The sequence below is a fragment of the Zalophus californianus genome, chromosome 4, assembly GCF_009762305.2.
Source record: "Zalophus californianus isolate mZalCal1 chromosome 4, mZalCal1.pri.v2, whole genome shotgun sequence".
NCBI classification, from domain to species: Eukaryota; Metazoa; Chordata; class Mammalia; order Carnivora; family Otariidae; genus Zalophus; species Zalophus californianus.
The window spans coordinates 25,590,213-25,610,151 of record NC_045598.1 but is presented as its reverse complement, the minus strand read 5'-3'; the positions used below and the strand labels follow the sequence as shown (position 1 = coordinate 25,610,151).

The window sequence follows — 19,939 nt, the reverse complement described above, 5'->3', positions numbered from 1 at the left end:
CTAAGAGCTCATAGTCTAGTGAATGTGATAAGCACATACTTATATTACAAAGCAGTCTTCGAATTATTACAATAATAGAGGTGGCCACAAAGTGCCCCCAGAATGTAAAGGAAGAAAAATTTATCCCAATTGAAAGATTCTCAGGAGACTTCTTGGAGAATCATTGCACAGGCAAAATTTCAGCCCAGTCTAACTCAGGAATCTGCCCAGAACCAAACTGTGAACACAACTGAGTATAAGGCTCAGTCCAAATGCTATATTCCTACAACTAAGAGTCCTAGTCCAGGTATCTTGGGACCATAGCTACCTGGGTGAAACAAGCCTGGGGAAACTGACCAAGCTTTGGGGGTCTAATCCTGGACCGTGGCCTCTGCTTATAGTGGGGACGGCACATATCTGCCATTCTCACTTCAGTTTTCACCCGTGGTATCAGAGCTAACAAGTTCTTCTCTCTGTAAAATTTCCAAAGTGGTGTGTATGCTAAGTGTGTCCTCACTGCAGACCATGCTTTCTCCACTGTGCTCTGCCACGTTTGACTAAGAGGACTATGGAGGAGACACAGAGTTTCACCAAGAGGATCTGTTTTCACAGCTGTTGGCTCAAGAGCTGGGGCTTGAAGCTCTTACTGGTACCCCTCCTCCATTCTGTGAGCCTCTGGGCAAGTTTGTCATCTCACTTAGTCATAATCACATTGCCATCAGCCCTGGCTGTCTTGGGTGTCACTGGGCTCTGGTTCCTGGAGAAGGTACCACTCACTTTTTCTGGAGTTTGGCTTCCTATGAGAGTCTTAGACTATCCCTCTTGGGTTTATAGGCCCTTCCTCCAGTCCTTTTGTACAAAGGCAGTATTCTGGCAATCTCAGGGAAGATGGGCCAAGAACAGGACTGCTGCCATAGGCTGATTAACTCCCGTCTTGCTCTGGAATTAGGTGAGACTCTCCTATAGTGCTAAAGGTAGCTCTCTCAGGCCAGCTGTAAACTCCCCTGGATCCTTGTGGATTCCTGTGGAGGGAAATCCAAACATACTTCCTACTGATCGTGGTAAGCAGCCACTAAGTGTTCTTCTCCAGTCTTCAATGGGAGATAGTCTGAGGTATGACTGGGCTCTGGGTGGCCAGGACCATGGCTGATTCCAGACTCCCTGGGTGGAGATGCTTTGCTGAATAGCCTTAGAAAAGATGGTGAGACTCTCTGACAGGGCTTAGATGAAGAGGACAGGCCCTGCGGGCCCCAAAGTACAGTCCCAGGAGCACCTTCTGAGCTGTTGAAGATGTAGTCTACACCCTTTCATGAACTCCCCTTCCCCATTAGGGAAGGCTTGAGCTCTTGGGCTGTATCACACCAAAATAACTTTTTCCCCAGATAATACCTGTGTTTGGCTGACCAGGATAATAATCCGCTGGAGCTGATCCCCTCACTTGACTGAGATCTGCTCCTGTGGCAAAGAAAGAACCCTACGAGTATCATTCAGGGATCCCAGGGTTTGGGCATGGGCAGCTGAGAGACCTTACAACAGTGAGATGCACCTTTGCTTGGCACTCAAGGAAGACTGGGTCATTGAGGCACCCACTCTTCACCCCTCATGGCACAGCTCATCAGAATCCCAGACAAAATTCGAGACTAACAGAATATATAATACTCAGGTATAGATCTCTTCAGCACCAGGTACCCCCTTATAGCTGATAGACTATGTCTCCTTTTATAAGTTGGTCTTCCCACAGAAGGTAGCACCAAGCATAGTTAGTAACCAAGCCCTCAAATCATTCCTGCAAATGAGTTTTGTCAGAATCTTCTGGATTTGGAGTTACCCACTCACTCATTGAGGAGAAGAGGGACTAAGGACCAGAGAGCAAACCTTGCTTGGTTGAGCAATGGGCTATGGGAAGAGGTGGGGAGTTAGCTCTCCTGCTGCCTCAGTGGGCTGGCTGAGACTCAGAGATAGGCTGACCAGGAGCATGTGTGGAGACAACCATCAGCAGCAGAAGTGGGAAATGCCTCATTTCAAATTCAACAAAAAATTGATTTTATACCTCCCATGTGCCCAGGTATGGTGCTGCACTCAGCACCTTCAGAAGCACAATCACAATGAATCTTCACAGCAAATGTGTGATTTAGAAGTTATTAGTCCCATTTTTATACATGTGGAAACGAAGTCAGTGAAGAAGTAGCCTCCCTCCCCCCCCAAAAAAGGTATATAACTAGTAAGTGAAAGATAACAGGCAAACCCAAATTTTTAAGGCTTCACATTTGTTCCAATTTGGGGGTACTGGCTTGGCTTCGCTATGCATATTTTTCAAAGAATTTATGGTCTATTTTCAAGGTAAAAGCTGAGCCCCGAAAGTATAGACTCAGCCTCTTCCCACGAGTACAGAGCAGGGACTTTCCTCATGCTTTGTTCCATAAGGTTCTAGACCTATCTTAGGAGCTGGTGACAGGAGTCCTCAGCCAGAAGCTAAGGAGTACATCAGACCCAGTTCAGAGCCTGGCTCTGAATAGGGTCTAAAGGCTAGGGTAAGCACCAGGAATGGTTTGGGTGGGCATTATTCCAGAGGCGTGGCAAGAAGCAATCATGGCTGCAGGTGGGTAATTGCAAGAGCTGAACAGGAGTGGCATTGTCCGTTTAGGCCAACAACTTAGCCAGCCTCTAAAGAGGTACAGGGAACAGGGTCTGGTTGTGGGAGGCAAGAACTTAGGAATTGTCAGAACCCCACCAGTGAGCTTCAGTTTAAAATTCCAGCTCCAGAAGGGGCCTGGATTGTGAATGGGGAGCTTGAGCCAGAAACCACCCCCTCAATATAAAGGATACTCTTGCAGAAGGAAGATAAAAGTACCATGAGTGAGGTGACCATACATTTAGATTTGTGTGGGACAATTCCAGTTTAAATCTGGTGTCCTAAAGTAATTATTAGTATTCTCAAAAGTGTCCCAATTTGGGCAATGTATGATGTGGCTACCCTAACCATGACCCAACAGACTTTATGCCAAGAAAGGGATTGGTCCTCAGCTGAATGTTTTGGATGCTGAGGGAGATCTCTGAGCCAAAGGTCTATGAAGCACGATGTGACTGACCCCTTCTTACTTCTCTCCTCATCCCATGCCACTATATTTCAGATCCTCAGAGTCTCTAAACTCCTTCCTACCCCAGTACCTTTGCACTTTGTAGTTCACCATGTTGGAATATTCATCGGGTGGCTGGGTCCTTCTCGTTACCTGTTAGCTGCCACCTCCCCAGAGAAGCCTTCTCTAACCAACTTATCCAAAAGGCAGTCCTTCACTTTCTGAGTTCTTCATACCCCTTTTTATAGTGTATTAATCAACTTCTGCTGCGGCATCAACAGCCCAAAAATCTCAGTGGACTGCAACAACAGACATTTATTTCTCACTCATATCCCATGAGGGCTGTAAGTCAGTTACAGCTCTGTGGGGCTTGGCTGGGCTCTACCTAGCCTCTCATTCTGAGATCCAGGCTGAAGGACCAGTCTGTACATAGAGCATTCTGTTCTCATGGCAGAAGGCAGAAGCTCAAGAAGATAAGGGCGAAGCCACAGCAGGCACTGAGTGAGATGAACCTGGTGTACAGACTCCGTGACCGCAGCCAGGAAGGATAAATGAAAGGTGGGAGGGACCCACACCACTCAAGAGATATGATGCTTAACAGAGTTTTCCAGGTGGATAGGAGGAGAGAATATTCTAGAAAGGAAAAAAGACCTGGGCAAGACATGGAGTTAGCCTTGCACATTTGTAGGGCTGTGAGTCATCTAATACAGCTGGGGTGGAGGATGCAGTGCAGGAGTGGGAGGGCCTTAGGGCTTTGGGGGTCTTTTGTGCCCTTTTGAGGAGTTTGGGTTTTATCCTCTGTGCAATCGGGAGAATTTAAAGAGGTCCAGGAAAGGATGTAACATCATGAGAATTTGTGATTTATGAAATTCACTCTAGAGGATGGATTCAGAGGGAGTGAGTTTTGAAGCCAGGAAACCAGGTAGACTACTGCGGCAGGAAGAGGGCCTTAACTTAACAGGGGAGTGATGGGGATGTGACAAGTACAAGAGATATTGAAGAGATAGAATCAACCGAAGTTACTGATTGGATATGGGAGTGAGGGAGAAGGAGTCGATATATTTTGCTTAGGTAACTGGGTGTTGTCATTCATGGAGATAAGGAATGAGGGAGGCTTAGGAAAACAGATAAAGAGTTCAATTTTGTACATGCATTTGAGGTGCCAGTGGGATCCCCAGTAGAGATGTACATCACACAGTTCCCTCCCCGGTCTGCCGTGTGCCGGAGGGCCCGGGCTGCTGGAATTTACTTGGGAGGCGTGGCAGAAAGCAGGAGTGGCTGGGTAGTGAGAAGAGAAAAGCCCATCACTGAGTGATGACAGGGCTGAAACATTTGCTGACACCCGGGAACATTCCAGACCCAGGAGAACCAGGTTTGGGAAAGAAGACTTCGGATTTCAATATTGGACATATTTAGTTTAATCCGCTGTGACAAAATCCAAACTCCTTCTCATGGTCTGAAAGCCCTTTGCCATCCTCTTCATGTCACCTCCTGTTCCTAGTCGCTCTGGGGTTCACCTTGCCTCTGCCACAGTGCTCCCCCTCTGTCCCTCACCTGCACCAAGCTCATCCCCTCGTCTGTGGCGGTCTTCCCTTGTGATGGCTGGCTCCTTTTTCACACAGGCCATCTCTGACCTCCTCACTGGAAGTAAGCCACCCCCACTATGTTGACTTTTTCCCTGCGCGCAGGCTTACGTTCTATTACAATATCGACCTCAGGGGAGCTGAGGGCTTGCTCCTCTTTGGTTGCCAACCTATGTTCCTCATACCCGGAGCAGTGTTTGGCACACAGCAGGTGCTCCAGTGATCCTTGGGCGAGGTGGAGACGTTGCAAAGACCAGGATATACAGGTCTGGGGCTCTGAAGGGTGGCCTGCCCAGGGGGCATACATTGAGGAGTCATGTATGGGGTGGGGTGCCCTAGAGAGGATGTGAGTTAGTATTAAGACAACCCTGATGGCTGGGTGATAGACATTGGGGAGGGTATGTGCTACGGTGAGCGCTGTGAATTGTGCAAGACTGTTGAATCACAGATCTGTACTTCTGAAACAACGCAACATATTTTAAGAAAAAAGAAAAAGAAGAAGATAACAGGAAAGGAAGGATGAAGGGGAGTAAGTCAGAGGGGGAGACGAACCATGAGAGATGATGGACTCTGAAAAACAAACTGAGGGTTCTAGAGGAGAGGAGGGTAGGGGGATGGGTTAGCCTGGTGATGGGTATTGAGGAGGGCACATTCTGCATGGAGCACTGGGTGTTATGAACAAACAATGAATCATGGAACACTGCATCAAAAACTAATGATGTAATATATGGTGATTAACATAACAATAAAAAATTAAAAAAAAAAAAAAAGACAACCCTGAAATCGATCCCTTCATGTTCCACAGTGTGAATGTCAGGTAGAGAAGGAAAGCTTGCAGATGACTGCAAAGGGACGCCAGAGCCAGAGGTGGGAAAAGTGAGTGGGTGTGATGGAGGACAGAATGGACATGGTTCAGGAATTAGGGGGAGATCAGCTCGGTTGAAGGCCCTGCTCATCTAACTCAGGACACCAGCTCCCCAGTCTTGCTTGCCTGGGAGGTGGGGATTGGACCAAATGAAAAAAAAGAAAAAGAAAAAAGGAACACAAAGCCATGAGCACAATTCATGGCCTGTGGATTGAATTACATCCAGTATGAATGTAAGAGGACATACCGTGTGCTCGGGAAACACGTGGCCAGCGCTGCCCATTGATCCAATGCTCCCTTTGGAATGTGGGAGTTTCTGTAAGACATCCTCAGTATTCTCAAGAGAACCCCACCTTAACCTAATCTCCTTTAGGATAAGGATGAGCCCTGCCGGGGGGAGCAGTTTCACCCCTCCTGCATGTGACTTTGAGAACCTCTCACCACTTGCAGAGCCCCAGGGAAGTTCAATGAGAACTTTCGCCAGGCTCCAGCACCAGAGATGATATTAAGATAACACGAACATACGCTGAGCTTCTGAGCAGGAGGCCAAAGACATTCAAGGGTGGGTTTGTGAAGCCTGAAGAGCTGCCTCAGTTTACTGGTCCGGAGACCCACAATGAAGCAAGAACGACCTGACTGGGCCTCTCCTGCTTGGGTGAGCACTGCTGGAGAAAATCGCCCAACCAGGCAAATTGGTGCTGCTGCAGGTTCCCGGGTGCCCAGCTCAGTAGAGCCTGCCGCGGCGCCAAACAATCCATCTGTGCTTCTCAAGTCAGCCCGTTGTTTTCTTCTCCGTGGAAGCTGTCCACTCGCCGCTCCCCTCAAACCCATGAGTAGCCCCTGCCCCCACCTGGCACTGGAGAGTGACCTTGCCTCCCACCCAGCAAGCCTGGCGACAGTCCTCAACTTGCAAATACCAAAGTCACCCAGCCTGCAGATTATACTCCTTCCCATCCTTCTCTGCTTTATAATGGAGATGTTCACTCCTCTCTCCCATCAAAAAGCAGTCCCCCTGTAGATTATACATCCCTTTTAGGCTTTAAATCAGGGACCTGTGAACACCTTCGAACTTCCAGTAAGAAATGCAATTTGGTACACACGCGCTTGCGCTAACTGAAGTGTACAATTTACAAACAGTCCTTACCTTCATTACAGTGCGCTCAGAAAATTTCCATTCTCTTCCTTTTTTCCTTTTTTCTCTTTTTATCTCTTAGCATCCACCTCAATACACACCACATCACTTTCACGACCAGGGATTAATGGACTGTTCTCACTATAGAGTCTCCCTCACCTCCCACCTTCTCAGGAACCTTATGCCTTATGTGCAGTCCATCCTCCCTGTTCTGTGTCTCTAGCCTCTCCCCGTCTGCCGAGTCCTGCCCATCACCATTTAAATTTACCCCGGGTCTCTAAAACTTAGAAGGAAAGCTCTTTCTTCACACACCCCCATCACCCTGCCCGTTCTCTAATGCTCCTTTTTACACCCGGACTTCCTTGACAGGATGTCCTCCCTGCTGCATCCTTTCCTCAGCTGCCGCTCCCTTGTCACCTGCCCATTCTGGTGTCCCCCACACCCGGAGACTGCTCTCACCAAAGTCGCCGATGACCTCTTGTCACTAAAACCCAAAGGGTGGCATTCTGCCCTCCTCAGATGCTCCGCTGTATTTCAGAACAGATAGTCCTTCCTTCTAGCAACCACTCTCCTGTTTTTCCTCCTCCCTCAGCTGCTTAACCTCCATCTGCCCTTCCAGCTTCTCTCCATTCTCTTGCAAAGTTCCATGCTGTCTGTTTCTCCTTGCCAACGTGAGAGCTCTGTCACTTGACGTTTCTGTTTTCCAATAATATTGTACATTTCCCGCATCTCTGTTGACCAGCTTTACTCTTCTGTTAGTGACCTCTTAATTTCCTTGGCGCATATTCCTATTTTGAATGTTTGTCTTCTTTATTGAATTGTCGTTCTGTATATGGCAAACATAGTAAATATTTAACTGGAATAACCGCAAATATTTCCTCTCCATTTGCTCCTCAGTGTTGAGGTTTTGTTTGTGGTGATTTTTTTAAAATCCAAAAGTTTCTCATGTCTGTAGGTAAAAATCATTTCCCATATGATTTCCAACTTTGGTGTAATGCTGAGAAAGTCCATCTCCACCTCTGAGATTATATGAATATTCCTTATATTCCTTATTTTTTTTTTCTAGTAGTTCTGTGGTGCATTGAGTGAGGTATGAATCTAATTTTTCCACAGCTGGTTAGCCATTTGTCCCAGCATCCTTTATTGATCCATCCACCTTTGCCCTGCCAATGTGAAAAGCCCCCCCTCGTCATATGCTAAATTTTTAGATGTCTGTATCTGTTTCTGAACTTTTCTTTTCTGGCTCCATTTCTCTCTCATTTGAAGCTAATACAATACAGATTTTACTATTGCAGATTGAGTATATGTTTTAATATCTGAGTGGGCAAGGCCTCCTTACACTGGGAGAAAGCAGATGTCATGGCTGAGAGCTTGGGCTCTGGAACCAGCTCGACTAGGTTCATATCCCAGCCCGTCACCCCCATGCAGTGTGACTGGGGGCAGGTTACCTGAACACCTGGACTCAGCTTCTGCATCTGTAAAGTGTGGATAATAGCATCCACCTCAGAGGGTTGTTGTAAGGGACTGCTGACTGGCACCTCATCTCTTTAAGGAGACGTTGGCTCTTTTCACCTGTTTATTCCAACAGATGGATCTTACAGTTGTTTTAAGTTTCAGAAAGAAAAAAATTGGTGTGTGCTAGGCCTGGAGTTATGTTCAATGTATACAACGATTTGAGGATAATTGTCATTTTAATAATATGAACTCGTCACCCAGAAAAATAGTGCGTCTCTCATTTTGAAATTTTCTTTTCTGCCTATCAGTAAAGTTTTGTTGTTTTCATTATATAGGCTCTGTTTGTTCATTGTTGTAGGGCTGAATTTGATTTGCTAACACTTTGCATATGGGATTTCTTTTTACACTGTGGGTATGTTGGTGTGTGAGTAGGTGGGTGTGAATATGTGTATCATATATACTGTTTTATGGGAGTAGTTGTATCAAAATTAATTTAAATAGCATGGCTATTATGGTGTGTTTAAAGTTTTAAAGCTCTAGCCACAAAACCACCTACTCCTTAAGTACATTCCAGTTTTCTTGTGTTTTTCTCTTCACACAAGTTTGGTAATTCAGAATTTCCTAGGAAATTCTGTTTTGTCAAGATTTCAAATTTATTAGTATGTTACATGTACTATTCTTTTAAAATAGACTTATCTTCTTAGTTTTACTATCCTATATTTATATGTACCGTCTATTTCTTGAGTAGACCAGTGAGAAGTTTCTTATTTATGGGGCTTTTCTGTTATTTTTTTTCTATTTTTATCTTTTCTAAGTTTATTCTCTGTTCTCTCTTTTTTTTTTTTAAGATTTTATTTATTTATGTCAGAGAGAGAGAGAATGAGAGATAGAAAGCACGAGAGGGAAGAGGGTCAGAGGGAGAAGCAGACTCCCTGCTGAGCAGAGAGCCCGATGTGGGACTCGATCCCGGGACTCCAGGATCATGACCTGAGCCGAAGGCAGTCGCTTAACCAACTGAGCCACCCAGGCGCCCTCTCTGTTCTCTCTTTGATCTTGTTCAGTTATTCTCTCCATAACTTCTGAGTTTAAACATTCATTTAACTTATTTTTCTACAATTTACAAATGAATAAGGCTATGAATTTTCTGTGAAATACAGCTTTGACCTGATACCATCATCATTCTTATAACTAGTCTATATTGACAGATTTCATTTCCTTTTTGAACTCAAGAACTTATTTAAGAAAGGGCTCTGTGAATTTTCAACTGATTTAGAGATTCTCCTGTATTCTTTTAGTACGGATTTCTAGTTCATTTGCACTGTGAACAAAGAATATGGCCCCATAGTTTTTGCTTCGTGGAGAGCTTTATGGAGATTTCCTTGTAGCATAAGATAAAGTCCATTTCTGTAATATTCCATGGGTGCTTGTAAAGAGGATGATTCTCCTTGTTTGAAGGCCACACAGTTTCATGTAACACATACACACTCATACTATTTTACAGATCTGCTTTATCTTTACTTATTTTTGATTTCAGATTAGTATATTTTTCTCCAACTCTTATACTTTTTTAAAAATAGTTTATTTGATCTGTGTCAGTGCTTTGGGCTATAAAGTATCATAACTGTCATATCTTCATTTTGGAATCTGTGCATCATCCATTGTTTAAATATCATCTTTGGATTTTGTTTTGCTTTGTCAGCTCCCCCCACCCCGTAATTGAATTATCATTTTGAAAGCAGTGAAGCCAGCAATAACAATACCAAAAGAGAAGATAGTAAAAGGGGGTTTTTCCAACAAGCCCCTTGTGTTTTCTATCAAATAATGATCTGATATTACACACAGTAATTATGCATACACCTGCTAATGAGTTTTCCACCTTTATCAGTTTTCAAAAGTCTGAGCGATGGCAGAGCCCTCTGATTTAAAGGTTTATCCAAGGTTGAGATCCATAAGCATAACTACTTCCAAAGGGGGTAGGCACCTTATCTCCCTCTTGTAACCTGGGTGATTGATAATGATGAGATCCAGTTATAGCACTTGATGTTTTCCTCATTTTGGACACTGAGAAGCAAACTGTGCTCTCTAACAGAAACATTCCAAAGTAGCACGCAAACATAATTTTCCAGAGCGAGAAAGATTAGACCTTTGTAGCACAATGCATATGCCCTTTTCCTGCTCTCATGGCAGCAAGTCTGAGTTATCTTTTAGGGCATTAGACTGAGCTTTGTAGGGCCACACTCTTTTCTATGAGTGTCAGTTTGTGAGCTTCATGTCCTTCCAGGTGCAAGAAGAATGTCTTTTGGTAGCTGTTCAAGACTCTTGACCAAAAACAAGGATCACCCAAGAGTCTGGTGTGACGTTATAACATCCAAGGGTCTGATCTTAATATTAAAACCCCCTTTTTGGGTGGTTGGCATTTGCCTCCACTGGTCCTTCTGAAACCTTGGTTGCACATTTAGGATCACCTGGGGGAGCTTTTGGAACCTGTGGATTCTCTGGACGACTCCACCAAACACATAGGAATCTCTGGAACCTGGCATTGGTGAACTTTAATCCTCTTCTAATGTGAAGTCTGAGCTATGTTGGCCCCTTCCCTTGTTTTTAACTACTCTGAGACACTTTGTGTAAGTCGTGTGTCTTGTTCCAAAATGAGAACTATATTTTACTGGGCTAGGTTAACCTGTACACGTATATTGTCATAAATAATGTTTTGTCTCTTTTTTCTTTTAGCATTTACTTTACATTTCCCCTCTTTATGCTTCCTTGTTTTGTCCTTTCAATTCCATGTTTTGCTAAAGTGACTGCTTTCCTTTTTCCCCCTTTGGTAATTTTGAAGATAAGCTACTTTATAGTCTATTACTAATTACTCTTAACATCTTTAAAAACATGGGCTAACCTATATCTCTCTAATTAACCACAGAAACTATATAAGAGAGTTTTTCGCAAGATGAGGAAATTAGCATATCTCCTTGCTCCAACTTTATGCTTTCTACCAGTGTCATCTACAGAGTTTTATCCTGGGGTTTGGGCAGGAGTGGTATCTTTTATCTTCTCTTCGAAGGGATATTTGTATTGCTTGCATTCTGTTTTATAACTATGTTTATAGCAATTATTTAGATTCTTTACTATACCGTTTATTTGCTTGTTCCTAATCTTTTTTTTTTATTAACCAAAACTTTCCCACACTTGAGTTCTTCATTTTGGTTTATCTCTTGGTTGGGTAGAAAACATCTTTGAGTGTTTTTTTTTTTTTAATGAATTTTATGTGACTAATATATTTTTCGAGGTCTTTGACACTGGGAGCAGTTTCTGTTGTCTTTGCTGTTTAGCAACTTGGCTGGGTCATTCTCTTTTCTACTTTAAATTATTTAGGAACAGATCTGTACTGTATCTAAGAGAAGTGCCTTGAGGGTCATGGCCTGGTATTTTTTCCTAGTTTCCAGAGCTGACTCGGGTATCCACCTGGTTTTCAGACTTTGGTCAATTCTGTTGCTTGGGGGGTTAGAACGGGTTGGGAATGTGAGGCACAGGTATTCATGTCCCCATCTTTTGAGATGGTATCAACCATTAAATACAGTTAACCCTTGAACAACACGGGAGTAGGGTGCCAACCTCTCCCCACCCAACCCTGTTCAGTCAAAAAATCCATATATAACTTTTGACTCCCCCAAAACTGAACTACTAATAACCTACTGCTGACCGAAAACCCTACCAATAACATAAACAGTTGATTAACACATATTTTATATGTTACGAGTATTATATATTGTATTCCTACAATAAAGTAAGCTAGAGAGAAGAAAATATTATTAAGAAAATCATAAAGAAGAGAAAATGCATTTACAGTACTGTGCTGTATTTATTTAAAAAAAAATCCACGTGTAAGTAGATGTGTGTGGTTCAAACCTGTGTTGCTCAGGGGTCAACTGTATTCATTGATTCATTCAGCAAATATTGATTTGCTGATTGAGCACCTACAATGAATGCACTAGGCATCATGGGAGCCATTAGGGACCGAGAGGAATCAAACAGACAAGATTTCTACTCTCATGGAACATATGTGTATGTGTTGGGGTGAGGGAGGGACAGACCATAAACAAACAAGTGAACAAGATAATTTTAGAGAGTGATAAGTAAAGCTACCATATACAGCTGCTCAAAATAGTGCCCCTGTAGCTTTGCAAGATGGCAACCCACTACAAAGGTATAAAGAAAAAAGAATAATGTGATAGAGTGATGGAGTGGGGGTGGGGACTCAGGTGATGTTAATTAAATTCTCCTCTGCAGCAGAGCCACTTGTGCACATGTTTACAGTTCTTCTGATGGTCTTCCCTCTGAAATCATAGCACTTCTTCTTGCCTTCGGTCTGCCTTGGTACGGTTCTACTGGTAGGCAGGCCTTGTGATTTTGCCCCTTGTCTTCAAGGTCGTTGGCTCTGTTGGGTTAGGATTCCTCATGATTTGCATTATACTTGCAGCTGGAGACAGCATGGCTGTGTGGGGGCACCCATGACCAGCCTAGAGCCCCCCCACTTCAGTGCTAATGTAGTGGTTAGGAGTTGACAGGTCGATATTCAGCAAATTCTAAGAACACCCCATGGACTCCACTTTTAGGCCCAGTGGGCAGTACTGTTCTCATAAGCGGATGTTCGGGGGTGGCTAAGAGCTTGGCCCCTGAAGTCAGATGGATTTGAACTTGCCGTTACCATTTGCTGACCAAGCAACACTGGCAAATTACTTAACCTCTGCGGGCCTCAGTGTCTTCATCTTTAAAATGAGCTACCTACCAAATAGTGTTATTGTGACAGCTAAATTGAGTAATTGATGACAGTGCTCAGAACAGTGCCTGCACTTAGTAACCACCATTAATATATCATAATAATCACTATTAACCCTATATTGTGTTGCCTAAATGCTTTTTCATATCCATCTCTCCCCTTGGCTCGGACTCTTTCTATACCCCTAAAACGCAGAGACTACAGGGGTAAGACTGAATATGTCTTAGGGACCAGGTTCGCTTTGCAGAACTGGATGGGAAGGCTTTGAGTAGCAGGTTGGAAAAGGGGTACCTAATGTGGAAAAGGGGAGGATGAGTAGAGTCAGGGAAAGGAAGGAGAAGCTCAACATAAGGAGTCACCAATTCCTTTGTTTTGTGTGTGTGTTTCTTTTGCAAGCATGATTTCATTATTATTTTTCACCTTAGCTTCATTATAATTAATAAGCCAAATATTTTGCTAACTTAAGTTTCAATATTATTAACACCAAACATCAATATAAATGTTATAAAGGTATTTAAATATTTGCCCATATTAGTTTTTACCCTCTTTATACTTTTACATTTAAAAGTGTTTAGTATGAGCCTATATCATTTTTGCAGTCAGAAAAATTAAGTGTTGTTTTCATTTTGAAAAAGTATTACCCCAAAACCTATTACTTGAAAACAATTTTTATTCGGGGGCTCATGTCCAGTCTTTATCCACATGTAAATATGTAATAGCTATAATCGGAAGTATACATATAATTTTATGATCTACTGTTTTACTTAAAATGATGCTTAATGTTCTTCTTTCTGCAGGGTCGTATTTATCACTTTAATGATTTTGTTCAAACAGCATCACATTAAAGGCTATAATTTACCTCATATTATTAGGCTGGCATATAGGTTGTTCACATTTTTTTTCTCTAATAAAATTATGTCACTATAAACATCTTTGTCCATGCGGCTCTTTTTCTTCTGAATTAATTCCTAGAGACTACGGAGTCAGAATATTTGAATAGTTTTGTGGTTGTTGATAAGAATTCATATCCTCCCTTCCAAAAGGATTATATCAACTTTACTCTGCAGCTGGCAATAAATACGTATGAATTTCCACGAAGCCTCAACAATATGGGGCTGCGTATTTTTTCTTTATTTTCTTTTACTAGTGAAATAGACTGTGTTTTCATTTTAATTCTATTTTCTCTCCTACGAATCCTGTGAGCACACTCTTTGCTTATCCTGGTGATGTTCTTATGCAATTATAAAAGCTCTAATTTAATATTGATATTCACCCTTTGGCATATTTGTTGCAATTTTTTTCGTTCTATTATTTTCCATCTTAATTTTTGTTTAGTGTTTGCTTGTTTGTTTGTTTTTCCACTTACAGCATTTCCCTTGCCTCAGCCTTGTTCCAGGGTCTGTTAGTCACTGGCATGAAAAGGGTTTAAAATAAGGAATTCCAGAAGAGTGAGTCCTTAGGATAAACTAGGAGAGAGAACAGGAAGTGGGCAAGGCATGGGGGAGATGAGGCCACCATCACCCCTCCCCCATGGTTCTTCCAAAGCTTTGGTCTCTGAAAGACCGTGTTTACCCAACACCTCCTTAGCATAGTTATGTAGCTTTGTAGCTTTCAGGTTGCCCAAATCCCCAGGGCATACCTATCATAATGTTTAAAGAGGAGGAATGGACTTGGGTGTCCTGACCCTGGTTACCACCCAGGGAATCACCAGCAGCTAAGAGGACCAATTCCACCCGCCATGTCTGCAGTTGGTCAGAGGGTCCCTTCCCAGCACCATGCCCAGCATGGAACCCAGCACATCTCCCTCCTAGAGCTCAGAGCCCAGCCAGTCCGGCCCAACCCTGGTGTTAGTTTCTTTCAGTTGCTCTTTAGGCCAAGGAAATGCTCCCCACACCAACCCCTGATAGCCCAGGCAGAATGCCGGGACGCGCACTGACCTCCACGGCTCTTCTCTTGCAGTTTCCTGCTTCTTCAACTTCACCAGCCCCTCCGGGGTCGTCCTGTCACCCAACTACCCAGAGGACTACGGCAACCACCTGCACTGTGTCTGGCTCATCCTGGCCCGGCCCGAGAGCCGCATCCACTTGGCTTTCAACGACATTGACGTGGAGCCTCAGTTTGACTTCCTGGTTGTCAAGGATGGGGCCACGGCCGAGGCCCCGGTTCTGGGCACCTTCTCAGGAAACCAGCTCCCCTCCTCCATCACAAGCAGTGGTCACGTGGCCCGTCTCGAGTTCCAGACTGACCACTCCACAGGGAAGAGGGGCTTCAACATCACCTTTACCAGTGAGTCCCCACTCTGTCTCCAGCAGACCAACCCTCGGAGTACTGGCCTCTGAGCATGGTGGAGGGTGCCCCCGTGGAGGAGCATCAATGTGGGTGGGCCATGGGGGGCCCCCGGCATGGGGCTCCAGCATGACTGGAAAAGCCGAAAGTGCTGGCTGCTGGCCAGGGTGCTCTTTTCAGTGGAGTCACTCTCTTTTGAGCATTTCTTTCCTCTAAGGGCAATATGTAACATCAGAGGAGCCCAGGACCTCATTTGTTCGTCCCACCCTCCCCCTCCTAGAAGGCCCAGTGAGCACCGGGGAGGGCCCCCGGGAGAGCAAGCCTGTGTCTTCCTCTCATTGTTGCCCATCCCTCTCAAGGGGCTCTCCCTGGTCCTTGAACACCTGCTTACTGTTGACTTCAGGTATTCCCCGTGGGCTCACACTTCGCCTTGCCCAGTTCCCACCCCTGCGGTCAAATCGGAAACGAGGGTCCAGAGCAGATTTCTGCTTGGATCTGAGGCTTATTAGCCTTGTTGCTGGGGCACTTCCTCATCGCCCCTCTCAGGGCCACAGTCCAAAAGCTGTCACCTCCAGTTCAACCCTGGGTCCCTTCTCTAGAAGGAGCCTGAAGCTAAGTGGAAATTCTTTGCATTTCTGTGTCTCCTGGGGCTATCGTGAGGAGGCGGAGGAAGGCCAGAGCTCGGAGACCAGAAATAGAAAACTGCCAAAGGTAGCAAGAAGTGCTTCTCGGGTCATAATAAGCTGTAGACCCAGTGAACTTAGCCAATGGCAAATAGTCAAATTTGGGCTGAAGTTGGGCCTGCCTGAACCATTCACCAGATCCACTTCCAGGGGCTGCTTGTGAAATGCAAGCCCCCAGTTCCCACCCCACCCCATGCATGCAAACACTCACATAGTCCGGTGCTTTTTGACAGAACAGATCTCCTCCCAGCCCCCACCCCTCTCCCTTGGCATAGAGGTCTTGCTTCTTTGTCCCACCTGTCCCTGGAGTCGAGTTGAGATGGGGCCGTTGGGGACCTCAGATTCCAAGGAACCACCCAGGCTCAAGCCCTCTCCCAGCATTCCCTTCAGCACCTTCTTCAGGGCAGTGAACTTGCTAGAAACCATCAGTCTCCTCAGGGCACGCCTCTTCCAGGGTGTACCTGTCCCCGCCACCCACAGTCAGGCAGAAGCAGAACCCAGCTCCATCTTCCCTAGTCTTCCCAGTCTAGCACTGTGCTCTAGCTTCTAGCTGATCTATCCCCATCCTTGCCTTACCATGAGATCATGAGCTCTGGGAAGGTGGGGGGATGTATACTTACCTTCTTATCCCTTCTGCCCAGCACAGAGTCTGGACCTGGTAAGGATCAGTAAATGTGTATTGGATGGAAAGGTCCATAAGTGACTAATGCCCTTTTTTCCTGCTGGTGGGAACAGAAAGAGGGGTGAGAGGTATCCCAGGGGGCCCACCTTCCAGGATAGTGAGGGCTGGGAACTCTGCAGGTTCAGTGTAGGTGTGGACATCAGTGGGCAGCCTGGGACAAAATGGCTACTGAGTCTCCCAGCAAGACCAAATCCTAGGAAGTGCCCACTTTCCAAAAAGCAGCAAGTGCTGAGTCCTTGGTGGGGAGGGGAAAGGGGAAGCAAAATGCAGGGACCTGGCCTAAAAGAGGATTGAGCCTACCTAGCATTCTTCTCCAAGCCTTCTCCATCACCATAAAAATGATACACATTCAACACATTACATACTCAACAAACAGGGCAGGTCAAAGAAGTACTAATTACCACCCAGAATCCCCCTCACCCAGAAATGGTTCTTGCCAGCCTTTGCTGAACACTATTGCAGACATCAGATATTTCTCTGTGCATTTATAGAGATAGTGGGGGGATAAGTAGACATAATTGTTTTAAATTTGGGCCGTGTTGCTAAATCAGAATCCCTAAAGGGGTGAGGCCCTGTAATCTACATTTTTACAGGCTTCAGAGGTGATTCTGATGTAGCTGGTGAAATAGTAGTCCACAGACAAGTGTCTGGGAACTGGGACGTAAAGCTCCTCAGTCACATGCAGGTGATGATCATCTAGGCTGAGCCTGAATCTGCCCAGCGTAGGGAACTCACTTCCCAGACAGCTAGCTTCTCCATAGTCAAAGAGCACTGGGTGCTTTCCGCTCAGGCTGACTTGAAGCCGGTGCCCCTGGAACAAGGATCAGTGATCCCATTTTCACCCCTAGCACTCCTTAGAGTAAAGCTAATCCTTCCTCCACGTGGGGCATTTGGAACAACGGTGATGGCAGCAGCTGTCCCCCGAGCACCTGCCGTGTGAGCACCTCTGTGGTCATCACCACCGGCTGCTTCAGCAGAAACATCAGTAGCTAAGCTTTATCTACCCCTTCCACATGCCAGGAACCTGAGGTTGAAAGGCCCTTGACTTAGAGCTTTTGCGCCCTGACATGGGAAGTAGCTTCATATTCCTGCATGTAGGCATGCCTGCGTGTAACTGATCAGATTTTTAAGAGACATGTCTGGACTTCTGGGCCCCAAGCACCACTCTTCTTCCCAGGGCATCTTCCTATAAACTTTTTTTTTAAAGATTTTATTTATTTATTTGAGAGAGAGAGAATGAGAGATAGAGAGCAGGAGAGGGAAGAGGGTCAGAGGGAGAAGCAGACTCCCTGCTGAGCAGGGAGCCCGATGCGGGACTCGATCCCGGGACTCCAGGATCACGACCTGAGCCGAAGGCAGTCGCTTAACCAACTGAGCCACCCAGGCGCCCCCCAGGGCATCTTTCTAAATGTCAGGGCAACCTCATAGTCATCATTCCTCATGAAGGAAGGTGGGGAGCCTAAAGTCTGGGCTGACCTGGGCTTTGCATTTCAGTGGGAAGGGTGTTGGGGCATCCGCTGAGGGATCATCACAATCATCTCTGCATCACATGCTCCCGTGGCTTGCCTTCGGTAGGAAGGATCTCCAGGTTTGCAGGTCTCCTGCCTCCAGCAAGATCCAGCAGCCTCTGGGGCCTTTCTGTCTCTGGTTGGGCAAGTGTTTAAATCACTAGTGAGGGGCGCCTGGGTGACTCAGTTGTTAAGCATCTGCTTTTGGCTCAGGTCATGATCCCAGGGTCCTGGGATCGAGCCCTGCGTCAGGGAAGGGAGGAAGCCTGCTTCTCCCTCTCCCACCTTCCTGCTTCTGTTCCCTCTCTCGCTGTCTCTCTCTGTCAAATAAATAAAATCTTTAAAAAAAAAAATCACTAGTGAATTTCAGAGGCTTGCAAATTGATTTCTTGATTTAAAGTGGCACCCGCCTGCAGAGCCAAGGAGCCTGGTCTCCTGGAAAGCTGCGTCCTCACAACAGCAGGGATGCAGATAGGGTGTGGCTCAGAGACTTGAGCTCCAGAACTGTGGCACCCTGATGGAGGCAGGCTGGGAACGTGCTCCGTGGAGACGGGGTGGGAATGGGAAGAAGGCAGTGGACTCATATTCAGGGAGTACTTACCATCTGTCAGGCGCCATCCCAAACATTCTCCACTTTCAAATTCATACCAACTTTCCTTTTATTTCTATCCCAAAATGACCCTGCTGGGGAAGTACGGTTTCCATTTTATAGGTCAGGAAACAGAGGCTCAGCAAGATTACATAAATTGCCCAGAACCGTGTAACTAACAAGAGGAAAAGCTCAATTAAACCCGCAAGTGCTCTCTTTCCTCTGCCCCCTTCCCACTGCATTATCAGTTGCCTGGACAGAGCGAGAGGCAGCCTGACAATACACAAGGAAATGAAGGAAATGGCTTCAGACAGGGTTGAGTCCAGGGCACCTACTTTATGATGCTTAGTGTCTATTAGTGTCACAGGACTTGGAGTCCAGCTCATCTGCAACATAAACGATCCCATAACTGTCTGAAGTTAGGGAAGTGTGGAATGGATGTGACAGCAGGAAGAAGCTCTTCTCCTAAGCCATGCTGAGCCTCAGTTTCCTCATTTGTAACCTGGGGTAATTATGTCTACCTCATGGAATCATTATATGATATAAATGAGCTGACATGAGAAATACTTAGTTCGCTGCCTGAGCTCGATATGTTCATTAGGTTGAAATTGAATCAGGTGCTCAGGAAGGTAGGAGATCAAGTTTTAACAATCACCTGCTTTCTGCCCACTGTGGCTCACTGGTTCTGGGGCATCTGGCTCTGACTCCAGTAGGGTGGGTTCTTGTGGAAGTGATGGGGTCTAGGATTGCCTATCGTAATTAAGCTTATTTTCTCTGGCGGCGGGGGGGGGGGGTCCATCTGCATGCCAGTTCTGCCTAATCCCGTCCTTGGCCCCCATCCACACAGCCTTCCGACACAACGAGTGCCCAGATCCCGGCGTTCCAGTGAATGGCAAACGGTTTGGTGACAGCCTCCAGCTGGGAAGCTCCATCTCCTTCCTCTGTGATGAAGGCTTCCTCGGGACTCAGGGCTCGGAGACCATCACCTGCATCCTGAAGGAGGGCAGCGTGGTCTGGAACAGTGCCGTGCTGCGGTGTGAAGGTACGTGCCTGCCGGGGCTGGGGGCCGGGGCTGTCGGCCAGAGCAGATGTGGAGGGGGATGAGTGGCACTAGTCTGCACCATCCTTCCTCTTCTCCCAGGATGCAGGCCACCCTCTCGCCCTCACACTGGGACAGCAGGGGCTCTATAGGCCGACTTCGCACAGAAATTTGAATTGTCACCAGAGATTCATCTGGAGAAATGCTGGTTTTTGATGGTCAGGCATCAAAGCCCCCTCTCCTTTCAACTGAGAACTCTCTCAGTAACACAGCTGTTAGAAGCC

At 45.8% G+C, this 19,939-nt stretch overlaps 1 protein-coding gene across 1 annotated transcript in view; it reads left to right on the top strand.

Moving 5' to 3' along the window:
* The window catches only part of CSMD2 (CUB and Sushi multiple domains 2), a 594,848-nt gene that overhangs the window by 361,706 nt on the left and 213,203 nt on the right, over positions 1–19,939 (top strand). The window contains exons 14-15 of the mRNA XM_027615123.2: positions 14,828–15,154; positions 19,464–19,658. Coding sequence (XP_027470924.1) covers positions 14,828–15,154; positions 19,464–19,658 — 522 coding nt within the window. The remainder of the gene's footprint in view (positions 1–14,827; positions 15,155–19,463; positions 19,659–19,939) is intronic.